This window comes from Trichomonas vaginalis, chromosome IV (genome assembly GCF_026262505.1).
Source record: "Trichomonas vaginalis G3 chromosome IV, whole genome shotgun sequence".
NCBI classification, from domain to species: domain Eukaryota; phylum Parabasalia; order Trichomonadida; family Trichomonadidae; genus Trichomonas; species Trichomonas vaginalis.
In genome coordinates this window covers 32,383,202-32,396,789 of record NC_067206.1, presented here as the reverse complement: position 1 = coordinate 32,396,789, position 13,588 = coordinate 32,383,202, and the positions used below count along the sequence as shown (strand labels likewise).

Sequence of the window (13,588 nt, the reverse complement as noted above, 5' to 3'; positions counted from 1 at the left end):
GCGTTGATAGATTGCTTTAAATACTTAGAAGACGTCATCCTCTTGTAGAGTTCTTCGGCAATGTTAACGTGATCTGTAATTGTCTTATTATCTAAGGTAATTTGAGCGGTTTTTCTAAAGTTTCCGACCATATCGTTGAAATTCTGGTCGCCCTTCTTTGTAAGGGCACCAGATAATGCGTTCATTCTTGAAGCAATCTCATGAGATAATTCTGAATGGTTAAGATGGCAAAATGTCTTGAAAAGAGGGTCCACAGAGGACGATAGCAAGAATAAATTCTTAGATTCGGCTGAAAGCTGAACCATGCCGCAGTTAATTCCGAAATATTCGGCAATTAAACCTTCGTAGTTCATTTGTGTAATGCATGGTGTGATTAAATCAGTATTTCTGTCGATAATAATGAGATGCAAGTTGTTTAAATCATTTGCTGATGGCAGAGTTCTGGCAATCGCTGTAGAATATTGGCCAATTGCAGTAATACTTGCATAGGCGCCGAGCTTTTGTATCAAAATATCAAGTGCCTTCCTGCAATTTGAGACAAGTGTGAGATCCCTGAAAATCCATCCTTCGACAAATGAAAGGTGTTGGTTCATTGTTAAGCAGTCTTCGTCAAGTGGAAATAGTTCAATTCCTAAATCGTAAATTTCCAGATTTTTGCGCTCTTTCCTTCCTGCCTTTTCTGCAGAATTATTTTCTTCTGGAAATGTTTTAAGAAGAGAAGCTGGTGCATTGTCTGTATCAACAAGGAATGCAGCAACAACATCTGTAAGGCGTGGTTGGAACCAAAACTGAATATTAGGGTTTTCTTTTGAATTATTAATATCAGCGATAAATTGTTTGACAATTGGTATTTCTGGAGGAAGCATAATTGCATAATTTTCACCAACAAATTGGAAATTTGGTTCATAAAACTTGATACTTTCGAAGCTTTTTGTTAATGTTGGTGTATCAGTAATCCTTGAGATAAAATTCTTGAACAACGGATGGATAATAAGGTTGCGAGGATTGGGACCTGTCATTGACATTTTCCGGATCATCCTCTGATTCTCTTTTTCTATTCGGGAAGCATCCATACCTGATAGTTGTCACTTTTTATTCTTTTCAAGTGGCGCTACACGCCAATAATATTATCATAAATTAAAGAATTGATGATACACCAAAATTGTAATCTATTAAGTTCCTTAATAAACGTATGATATGATGAGTTACAAGCACTCAAACATATGCTTAAGGACATATGAATTCGATATAAATTATGGGAAGGCTTTCAATTTTTAGAAAGCTTTAGACTTCTCTATCTTGCTATCTGAAAAGCTTAAGAAGGAACCATCTATAGCAATATCTACCCACATATTCTGATGCATATAACTTACATATATTCATTGAATGAAACCAATGCTGTATCTTTGAAAAAAGTAATTTTAGAACTCACAAATTTTGGGCATTTGGAACTTTAACGTTGTGATTCCAAACTACATTAATTCGATTTTTAAAGTTTCCACCTATTATAATTTTAATGTTTTTGATTTTTCTGAGAAGTCACTCAACTCTGGGTTCCCCATGTAGATTGATTCAAGGAGTGACAATGAAAAATTTAGATTATACTAGCTGAGCTTATATCATATGTGTGAGATAATGAGTGATTTATAAGTAAGGAATTATATTGATAATAATATTATAATAAATTTAACTAGATTTGAGTGGAAATGAATTTTAAATGGTTTTATATTAGGAAATGGTGTCTATTTATGCCAAGACATATAATAAATAATAATTTTGAAGATATATTAGCCATAAGACTTGAATAGCTTAGTGGAAAACTCAATAATGATTAGAACAAGTATTATTCTCCAATATCGATGATTTCAAACTTGGAATTGAGCGAAATTATTTGATGAAAATTCCATTGGAAGGATTTGAAAAGTTTTGACTATAATGAATGTATAACTTATGTGATGAGAAATTGAAATGAACATGAGTTTAAAGGAATAAATCAAGAAAATTTATTAGAATATATACTGAATTAAATGACATAACTTGCATAAAAATAAAGGATTTAGCTAAAATATTTTAATAACTCTCGATCCCAAAAATTACAAAGTATTCAAAAGTTTCGAGATATTTAAATTTTAATAAAATTTTCGAAATTTTATTTTTTTCGAAAGTGTCAAATAACGTATTTTCTTTCAGAAATATTTTTCAAAAATTTCATGTTCACGTTTATAAGCAATATATACTGAGTAATATTTTTTGGCGATGTCAGAATTTTTTTGAATGGTTTACGATTTTTAACATAGGTTTATTTCTAATATTACTAAATGAATATTTTATTTATTACAATTTTGGTCGCTCAAATTCAAAAACCATAAAATTTTGAGAGTTGGAAGGGGAGGTTTTTTGTGATATGGAAAAATGTTAGTTGCTCAATTATCTCACTATTGGATGGACTTTTATCGAGCGAAATTTTGGCTGTAAAGACAATTCTGATATTGGTAACATGGTGATAAGAACAAATAGTCAGTTTGCGTGGTTTATGATGAGATAATTTCGATTTAAAAAAAAACATAAAAATTGATTTTAATGAGCGATTATATTTGAATATGCTCTCCTAATTTGAAGGAACTGGTTAAATCATGAATTGATCATGAATAATTTTTTCAAAATAACAATTATAATTTCATATTCATTATAAGTTGAAAATATATCATAAAGACTTTATGAATGATAAATTCGTAAAAAACAAGTTAGTTTGTTTCTGAAAATAATAATAATAAAAACCAATTTAGACCCAATAATTTTTGGCGGGATAATTGAGATGTTTAACAAAAACTGAAAGGTGTCATTATTATCTATGACCAACAAGCAACTGACCTAGTCTGGATTACAATATTCGGTTCATCAAACCGCCAATTTGATGAATCAAGCCAAATTGTAACTGACCTAGTCTGGATTACAATATTCGGTTCATCAAACCGCCAATTTGATGAATCAAGCCAAATTGTAACAAACCAGTTGTTGATTGCATGGTATTATTCATCGAACTGCCAATTTGATGAATTACATTTCTTAGTCATCAAAATAGTGGTCATGTTGTAAACGAAAACGATAAAAACGGCTTGACAGTAAAGTGACACTTTACATGGCAAAAAATAGAGCCTTACTTTTGAGATACTTGAGATTGAAACTGAATCTTATGAGGCGGTGATCTTGAATCACTACCTCATAAGGTTCAGTTTCATATAAAATTTGTTGCAATTTGTTATTCTTTTGCAATTATTTCTTATAAGATTTTACATCTTTTAGCGGGGAATGTTTGTTATCATGTATATATTATAAATATCTACACGATAACGAACATTCCTCGCTAAATTGCTGAGAAACTTTGAGGAAATGTCGAACAATTTCCTCAAAGTTTCTCAGATTTATATAGATCACTAGAGTCCCCTAGGCACTGATTCTGGTTCAGTACCTAGGAGGCTCTAGTTCTCTAACGAACTGATAAAATGTTTTTAAATTTTTGGATATTGCTACCTGTGAAGCACTGACTTCAAGTCAGTACCTCACAGGTAGCAATTACATTGAAAGATGGGAGAAAATTTGTCCGAATGTTAAACTATTCGGACAAAGTTTCTCCCATTTGTAGTGGAGATGGAAGGCTTTGAGGTATATTATATTAATATATACCCCAAAGCCTTCCATCTCCACTTGAAAGTTCCAAAACTTTGGGTTAATAGTTTGCAATTAACCCAAAGTTTTGGAACTTTCTAGAAGGAATTGCAGGGTAAGAGGTACATATTCATACTATGTACCTCTTACCCTCCAATTCCTTCTTAAAATGGGAGAAACTTTGTCCGAATGTTAAACTATTCGGACAAAGTTTCTCTCATTTGTAGTGGAGATGGAAGGCTTTGAGGTATATTATATTAATATATACCCCAAAGCCTTCCATCTCCACTTGAAAGTTCCAAAACTTTGGGTTAATAGTTTGCAATTAACCCAAAGTTTTGGAACTTTCTAGAAGGAATTGCAGGGTAAGAGGTACATATTCATACTATGTACCTCTTACCCTCCAATTCCTTCCTTAACATAAACAAATTTGGAGTTAATTGTTTGCAATTAACTCCGGGTTTGTTGACCTCCAAATGAAAATGAAAGGGTAAGAGGTATATAGTGACCCTATATGCCTCTTACCCTTTCATTCTCATTAATTATGGGAGAAACTTTGGCCGAATGTTAAATTATTCGACCAAAGTTTCTCCCATTTTTTGAAGGGATTGGAGGCTATGAGATACTGATGCAATGTCAGTACCTCATGGCCTCCAATTCCATCCTGAAACTGATCAAATTGGACCTTACATGCATTTGAAATTTGCCATGTAAAGTCCACTTTTTGAGAGAGAGGATTTGACTGCGTCAAATTCTCTTTTTCGTTTACGAGAGTCATGTTACTATTCGTTAGGTTAAATTACTTTTAATGCCCATTCAAGGAAGTACATGTCAGTTACAGGGTTTATAGTTTTACTCGAATTGAGTAAACCTCTTGGAAGCAATTACCACAAGAGCCAAGACTTCTCGTTTACAGACTTTGAAAGCCAGGAAGGAGCCAGGTAACAATAATGGGCTCTCTTATGATATTTTGGGATATTTATCAACAATTTGAGTTTCTACCTATTGTCTTCAATGAGGATTTTTTAGGCCAGAAGTACAATACCTGTACAGTCTAACTACTAGGGCAATGTAGTCAAACTGTGCACGTATTGAACTTCTAAGGCTATTATTTATCTGCTATTGACATCATTCTTTTACATTACCGTCCTCTGGTCCTTAGAGGACCATAGATTCTGAAATTACTTGTGCAGAGCAAAGTTCTTCCGAGATCTCTCTATCCTTCGTAGATCTCGGAAAAACTTTGCCTTAAACTACTGCATTAATGTTTCCTAGTATTCAAAGAGCTATGAATTCTATAGTTGATCTTATAAGGTAGAGTTTTTCCTAACTTTCTCATTCGTTGAAAGGTTTTCAACAAAGCTATACCTTAAAAATCTGTGCTTGTTATATCTGATCATTTGTGTGTTAGGGGAGGTAAATTTATTCCACTAGAGCAAATTTTTTCCGAGGTTTCTCATCGAATGAGAAACCTCGGAACAACTCTTCAATAGTGTAATGAATTTGTGGTATTTGTCCTGCAAACAGCGAGAGAACTTGTCTGTAATTCGTTTATGATGAAGTTATCTGGATGTCTCTCAGATGAGGAAGGAAGTCCAGAAAACTTCACCATAAGTTAATACTTGTGTATTTCTATGACTCTCTTCACGTCAGAGAATGTAAATTTACTCGAATAGGGCAAAGTTCTGCTCAAGTTTCTCATTTGATGAGAAACCTCGGAAGAACTTTGCCCTAAGGTAATGTATATGTGATTGTTGGCCCGCAGAGAAACAAGGAATCTGTTTGTATTTCGTTTATGGTGAAGTTCTCGGATGTTCTCTCAAATTATATGGAAAATCAAGATAACTTCACCATAATTTGTTGTAGTTGTGATTCTCTGGCTCTTTGCCGGCCAGAAAACTAGAAAATAGTTTATAGTGGGAGTATGCTCGATGAATACCTACTCACTAAAAATATACGTTATTTTTTGTTTTCCTATGGGAAAATAGTTTTGATTTTTATACTATCGTATGCTTTGTTATTGCATGAATTGTCTATTTTCTTAATAAAAACTCATTTTTCCGTGTGATTCTGAATCAATGCATTCCAAAAAAGCGTTTTCCGCCTTTGAAACGTGAAAACACACATTGCATGAAGAATCAGAGAAGATTTTTCTATCTTTCAATTTTTTAGACTTATTGAAATTTGATAATAACTCCAAATTAAGCTGATAAACTCATAGAGCACATAAAATAACACATGCCTATCATATTTGAATTTTCTAAAAATCTCCAAAAAAATCGCGTTTTAAAAATTTCGTAGTTAAAAAGTAAATTTTTCACGATAAAAAAACTATAATTGGTTTTTTTTGGAATTCTTCGAGTTAGAAAATCTTCTCTGATTCTTCATGCAATGTGTGTTTTCACGTTTCAAAGGCGGAAAACGCTTTTTTGGAATGCATTGATTCAGAATCACACGGAAAAATGAGTTTTTATTAAGAAAATAGACAATTCATGCAATAACAAAGCATACGATAGTATAAAAATCAAAACTATTTTCCCATAGGAAAACAAAAAATAACGTATATTTTTAGTGAGTAGGTATTCATCGAGCATACTCCCACTATAAACTATTTTCTAGTTTTCTGGCCGGCAAAGAGCCAGAGAATCACAACTACAACAAATTATGGTGAAGTTATCTTGATTTTCCATATAATTTGAGAGAACATCCGAGAACTTCACCATAAACGAAATACAAACAGATTCCTTGTTTCTCTGCGGGCCAACAATCACATATACATTACCTTAGGGCAAAGTTCTTCCGAGGTTTCTCATCAAATGAGAAACTTGAGCAGAACTTTGCCCTATTCGAGTAAATTTACATTCTCTGACGTGAAGAGAGTCATAGAAATACACAAGTATTAACTTATGGTGAAGTTTTCTGGACTTCCTTCCTCATCTGAGAGACATCCAGATAACTTCATCATAAACGAATTACAGACAAGTTCTCTCGCTGTTTGCAGGACAAATACCACAAATTCATTACACTATTGAAGAGTTGTTCCGAGGTTTCTCATTCGATGAGAAACCTCGGAAAAAATTTGCTCTAGTGGAATAAATTTACCTCCCCTAACACACAAATGATCAGATATAACAAGCACAGATTTTTAAGGTATAGCTTTGTTGAAAACCTTTCAAATAAAGAGAAATTTAAGGAGAAATTTGCCCGTTTGATGTATGGTGAGAAGCATATTTGAGAGTTTGGAGAGGCAAAGTGCAATCACCTATCAATATTGCACTTTGCCTGTAAAAAGTTCTTCGCATCTCTTGAGGTGTGAGGAAGTTTCTCGACAGAGGAAACTTTCATATCGAATGTTGCCTCTGTCGAGATGTATGTGACAGGCAAAGTGCAATCACCTATCAATATTGCACTTTGCCTGTCAAAAGTTCTTCGCATCTCTTGAGGTGTGAGGAAGTTTCTCGACAGAGGAAACTTTCATATCGAATGTTGCCTCTGTCGAGATGTATGTGACAGGCAAAGTGCAATCACCTATCAATATTGCACTTTGCCTGTCAAAAGTTCTTCGCATCTCTTGAGGTGTGAGGAAGTTTCTCGACAGAGGAAACTTTCATATCGAATGTTGCCTCTGTCGAGATGTATGTGACAGGCAAAGTGCAATCACCTATCAATATTGCACTTTGCCTGTCAAAAGTTCTTCGCATCTCTTGAGGTGTGAGGAAGTTTCTCGACAGAGGAAACTTTCATATCGAATGTTGCCTCTGTCGAGATGTATGTGACAGGCAAAGTGCAATCACCTATCAATATTGCACTTTGCCTGTCAAAAGTTCTTCGCATCTCTTGAGGTGTGAGGAAGTTTCTCGACAGAGGAAACTTTCATATCGAATGTTGCCTCTGTCGAGATGTATGTGACAGGCAAAGTGCAATCACCTATCAATATTGCACTTTGCCTGTCAAAAGTTCTTCGCATCTCTTGAGGTGTGAGGAAGTTTCTCGACAGAGGAAACTTTCATATCGAATGTTGCCTCTGTCGAGATGTATGTGACAGGCAAAGTGCAATCACCTATCAATATTGCACTTTGCCTGTCAAAAGTTCTTCGCATCTCTTGAGGTGTGAGGAAGTTTCTCGACAGAGGAAACTTTCATATCGAATGTTGCCTTTCTCCAGATGTATTACAAATAAAAAAGAATTCCATCCCAATTACACTCTATAATACAACACTATCAATATGATCAAATCACATCCATATTAAAATATGAAAAATCCAAAATCATTCTCTCTCAAAATCATATATCCACACATATCACAACGCGTTGTTGCAATTTCTTCATAAATACTAATTCCAATCTTATATAATATACAAAAAATATCTTTATTTAAATATATCTTAGTACATTCAATAATAATTATACTAGGTACATCTATCACATTAAGTAAACACATATTTATTATGATTTTAATAAAATTTAGTTTATATCTTTTTCAATATATAGTATTTATGCAACACCATATGGTGTTTTCTCTCCCATATCTTCCATATGTCATTATGAGAGGGCATCCACATTTTGCATGTTTTCGTCTTTGAAACGGTCTATTGACCATGCTTTGAGACGAAAAACATGCAAAAAAACGAAAGATGCGTAGTTGAGTTTGTACCATGAGTGGTGCATGATCCGATATATGTTGCGCCTCAATTTTGAGATTTTGCCAAAAGATGAATAAAATTAATAAAGAATAATCAGAAAAGAAAGGATATATAAAGATATTTTAGTGTTTTATATATTTGTAATATGTTTATCAAATTATTGGGATATGATTGGGATAATTTAATCATAAAATTTGAGATGAGAAGAATTTCTATACAGAGGAAACTTTCATATCGAATGTTGCCTCTGTCGAGATGTATGTGACAGGCAAAGTGCAATCACCTATCAATATTGCACTTTGCCTGTCAAAAGTTCTTCGCATCTCTTGAGGTGTGAGGAAGTTTCTCGACAGAGGAAACTTTCATATCGAATGTTGCCTCTGTCGAGATGTATGTGACAGGCAAAGTGCAATCACCTATCAATATTGCACTTTGCCTGTCAAAAGTTCTTCGCATCTCTTGAGGTGTGAGGAAGTTTCTCGACAGAGGAAACTTTCATATCGAATGTTGCCTCTGTCGAGATGTATGTGACAGGCAAAGTGCAATCACCTATCAATATTGCACTTTGCCTGTCAAAAGTTCTTCGCATCTCTTGAGGTGTGAGGAAGTTTCTCGACAGAGGAAACTTTCATATCGAATGTTGCCTCTGTCGAGATGTATGTGACAGGCAAAGTGCAATCACCTATCAATATTGCACTTTGCCTGTCAAAAGTTCTTCGCATCTCTTGAGGTGTGAGGAAGTTTCTCGACAGAGGAAACTTTCATATCGAATGTTGCCTCTGTCGAGATGTATGTGACAGGCAAAGTGCAATCACCTATCAATATTGCACTTTGCCTGTCAAAAGTTCTTCGCATCTCTTGAGGTGTGAGGAAGTTTCTCGACAGAGGAAACTTTCATATCGAATGTTGCCTCTGTCGAGATGTATGTGACAGGCAAAGTGCAATCACCTATCAATATTGCACTTTGCCTGTCAAAAGTTCTTCGCATCTCTTGAGGTGTGAGGAAGTTTCATATTACAATTAAAATTACGATTTATATTTTTATTAACCATTAAACAAAATTCATTTAATTCTTCATTAAAATTTCAAATTGTATTTAATTTTTTAAATTTTCATTTTGCAAAATCCCTGTTTGATTCTTATTCTATATCTCACCTTGCATTTAATCCAAATGCTAATTACATTTCAATTAAACATTATCTTCATATACCTTTTTCACTTCTTCAAATTTAATTAATTTCTCTAACTTCTTTTTTTCAATAAATGTCGGCATTGGAGGATAATCAATAAAGTTTATTTCTTCCCTGTCCCCATTTATAATAACATATTTTGCATTTTTAACAATTTTGATTGTAATTTTCATTTCTTCATCTTCAAAATCATAGTTTTTAATGCAATACATATAATTATACCATTTTATGATAAGAGAAAAAACCTTTTCTCCTTCATCTCGATTTAATTTTTCGCATAATTCTTCCAGATTTTCAATTGTAATATAATACGAACCATCCGATCCCTCCCAAATTATACTTAATACTTTTTTTGTGAAATCTAATGCCATTTCACTCTTAAAATTAAATTTGAAAAAATTCTTATAGTATTGAAATGTGGTGATTTCATCAATAGAATTCCGTAATTCCAAACAACATTCAAAATACGTAATTTTCTTCCTATTTGAAATTTCAATTATTTCATCGATATTTAAAGTTGGAAGAGGCAATTTGAACACTAATTCGTTGCGTATATTACACTAGTCAAAAATACTTGATTTGATCATAGCTTCAATGCGGATATTATTCTCATTTGAATATTTCATTTCTCCACTTTGGCGAGTTATATAATTTATCTTGAATATAAGATTTAATTGCCTTTTGTACATGATTTTTTTTTGCTTGGCGTAATTTATGAAGAATTTACAGAGTAATTGAATTTGGAACTGAGTAATTTCGTTTGAATTAAGCATATTAAGTAATTTCTCTTGAATGTTTTCAAGATCTTTATAAACTGTTCTAATTTGTCCTTGATAATCTGGTAAAAAATAAATTAATAGTTCAACCAGATTAAAAAAGTCAATTACATTCTTCTTATATAATTGAATAGATAATTCCAAAGTATTAAGTTGCTCAAACATATTACTAGAAGCAAATGTTTGAATTTCTTGAGCATTCATTGGACAATGATTAATTTTTTCTGCGATTCTTATAGGTATTTTCACTTTACAATTCTTACTTCTGTTTGACTCTCCATAAATTTGACTGATTTCGAAACTCATTCCTCTGCGAAAAATGTCACGTTTTAATTTTTTTCAAATGGAAATAAATCAGAAACTCTTTTTGTCTTTGACATCTCTAGGTTACACTGAAACTCAAGTAAGAAATGCTTTAGAGATCTCTAATAACAATATTACAGAAGCACGACAGCATCTCTTTACAAATGTTTTCTTAAATAATCAAGACAAAAACACTCTTCAGTATCTCAATGAAATTGAAAAAGATATAATAAATGATGAGGAACCAAATAATGAAATTCCCGATTTTATCGATTCCAAAGAGCTAATCAAATTTGTCGCTGGATTTGCATTTTGCAGATTAAAATTTTTACGTCAATCCATTAAGGTTATAACACACTTAATTCAGAAACAAGAATTATTTTTAGAATTCAACGATAGTGATGATTTTATAAAGCATTTGTTCAGTCTGTTAATCAATATTTACATAATGATACAACTAATATATACTCACCATATTTCTCATCTTATCCACCACTGGATCACTCTTTTTATGATAATTTAATCAACGATTCATTAGATGTACCAAAATATAAGGGATATAATATCACTTTTATCGGAGAAGAAAAAAAACATTCAATTAAAATAAACGAAATTGTAATTCTATTTGAAGCTAAAAATACTATTGCAAAACTCAGGAATTTAACTAATTGTCAGAGGGCGATGATTTCAATCAGTCCAGATCAAGCTATTCGAGAAAAAGTGAATAAAATATTAAAGCTTACACCTGATTTACTTGGCAATTATTTATATCTCTATTGCAATGTATGTGAAGAAGTGCTTTATTATACACCACAGAAAATTATTCCACTTTTTGTAAAACTTTATAGAATAACATCTATTTATCAGCCACATTCATTCTATTTATCATTTATTATGAATTATTCTGAAACCTTACTATACGAATCAATCATTCACCAAAATGTCACTTTTTACAGAATTCTTGCATCACCAAAAAATGTTGAAAAAGCTTTAAAAAAATACGACGGTTTAGCAAATATTATGAAAGAATGCAAATGGATAAAAAGCCATGACATCCCCGAAAAGTATCAGAGTTCCGAATTTCATGATGTTATGTTAGATAAACATAATGTTTATATCGAATTTTCCAAAAATACAATAAATTACGATAGAAAAAAATCATCTCAATTTATATTGGCAATGAAATGCATTCTCAATTTACTTTGCAGCAAATTCTTGATTTTGTAAAACAACTGCCATCATTTTTAAAGTTGAAACAAAAACATACAGAAAGTGGTATTCAAATTTTGATCTTAAATGAGGAAGATAAAATATTTGAATTGGTCAGTGAGGATTGCTATTTATCATTTTCAATTTATATTTGCTCAGAATGTGCATGTGTTAGATCCTATTTTAATATTGAAATGAAAAAGCATGTTTTAACTACAAACTCATCTCAAGACAATATTGAATTTGTAAATAAAATTCTAGGAAAAGAATTCTATTCAAGCTTCAAAAACAATGCACTCGATAAGACATTATATTATGAATATATAAATGATGTTAATCCTCACAGAAATTCAAATGATATTGCATATCTCTTTGATCTAATCCCTGGATTTGTCAAATATCATTCAATTAGTGATGAAATGCCAATCAAGTTTAATAATAGTAATATTCAATGGCTCTTATATCTCCATCCAGAAGTGAAACTTTTCATAGAAAATGCCCAAGCTATCGAACTCGACGCGACATTTCCACTTGATGATTATATAGCTATATACCCCCATATTATATATGGTAACATGGGTTTCCCGTTGGGTGTATTTATAGGACCCTCGGAGTCGGCAAAATCTTATCAATTGATTTATGATACACTTAAGACAATTGTTGATGAAAGTATTATCAAAAAAATCCCATTCATAAACGATTTTGGAAAAGGTTTGGAATCGTTTACATCATTCAACCATTTGATTGTGTATTATTGCTTGAGACACTATTTAAATCGATTGGGGGCAGGCACCTGGATTTGTGCAATTGCGAGTACAATTGTTTTTGCGTGGAATATAAAAGAATATGATTATAAGTATGAATTATTTCTTCCAATTGTTGAGATTTACAAAAACTCAGGTGCCATCAATAGTGCGCAGTATGAAGCGTTTCTCGAATTAAAAACTCAGAAGAAAAATCTTGCACTCTGTTTGCGAAAACCAAGGATTTCGTGCTCAAACCATGTGGAAAGTTTTCATTCCCATAACAATGCAGTTATGTCAAGAGTAAAGTCATATGCAGGTAAAATGAATGAAACATTAAATTATATAATTGCAAGAGCAAATCAACTTCGAAAACCAGAGAATGAATGCGCATTAAAACTCTTTCGAAAAAACAAGAAGAAAAATGGGTCTATGAAAGAGGAGAATCGTTGTAAAACAATGATATGCCAAAAGTGCCAAGACAAAATGAAGATTTGGGAAGAGAAATATTTGACAACAATCCCTTGCCAGCACTGTGCCCATTTATATACAATGATAAGTCCACCTCCAGCCCTTAAATTCCACAAAATCAAAAAAGGAGGAAAATCTGAAATTGTGATTTCAGAAGTTGATAATCCAAAAGTGGCCGACCAGGCAAAAGAAAAGAATCCTGCCCCACTTCCAAAAGTGGATGATATAATAATTCATGATTGCCATATTCAAGATCTCGCTTCACTTGTTCAGGTTAAGTTCAATCTACGCGACATATTTAGAGCGACGTATGTGATTTACACAATAATACATAATATTCCGAATTTCTTCGAAAGTCGAATTGCGTATTCTGACTTTATATTAGAATCAATTCAAAAAATTGATATATATCAAAGAACATGAAAATTTCCTTGCAACTCTAGAATGATATTTTAATAAAATGATTTGTATATCTAATTTTTTTATCAGATCGAAAGACATTTTTAATATGATTTAAGGGTCCATTGTAAGGCCAAATAAGACCTATCGTCGTCCCAAAAATATTGCTCGAGATGGTGTTTTACTAA

The 13,588-nt window shown here is 32.5% G+C and overlaps 1 protein-coding gene and 1 pseudogene across 2 annotated transcripts in view, besides 4 other annotated features; one reads left to right on the top strand and one right to left on the bottom strand.

Moving 5' to 3' along the window:
• TVAGG3_0208090 overlaps window positions 1-1,085 on the bottom strand; it is a 1,832-nt pseudogene extending 747 nt beyond the window's left edge. Inside the window, exon 1 of the mRNA in view lies at window positions 1-1,019. This exon is cut by the window's left edge and continues 653 nt beyond it. Coding sequence covers window positions 1-1,019 — 1,019 coding nt within the window.
• Window positions 1,086-2,386: 1,301 nt separating this feature from the next.
• Window positions 2,387-7,837: a mobile genetic element.
• Window positions 2,389-2,819: a mobile genetic element.
• Window positions 2,389-2,819: a terminal%2Cinverted (terminal inverted repeat of MuDR-N3_TV transposon ID:TVAGG3_0208080).
• A 666-nt stretch (window positions 7,838-8,503) lies between the features above and the next one.
• Window positions 8,504-9,320: a mobile genetic element.
• A 17-nt stretch (window positions 9,321-9,337) lies between these two features.
• Window positions 9,338-13,432, top strand: TVAGG3_0208050 (uncharacterized protein; the record flags this gene model as incomplete). Its single annotated transcript, XM_001286370.1, has 1 exon — window positions 12,990-13,424. One exon carries the CDS (start codon window positions 12,990-12,992, stop codon window positions 13,422-13,424), a length of 435 nt encoding a protein of 144 aa, XP_001286371.1.
• Window positions 13,433-13,588: the final 156 nt, after the last annotated feature.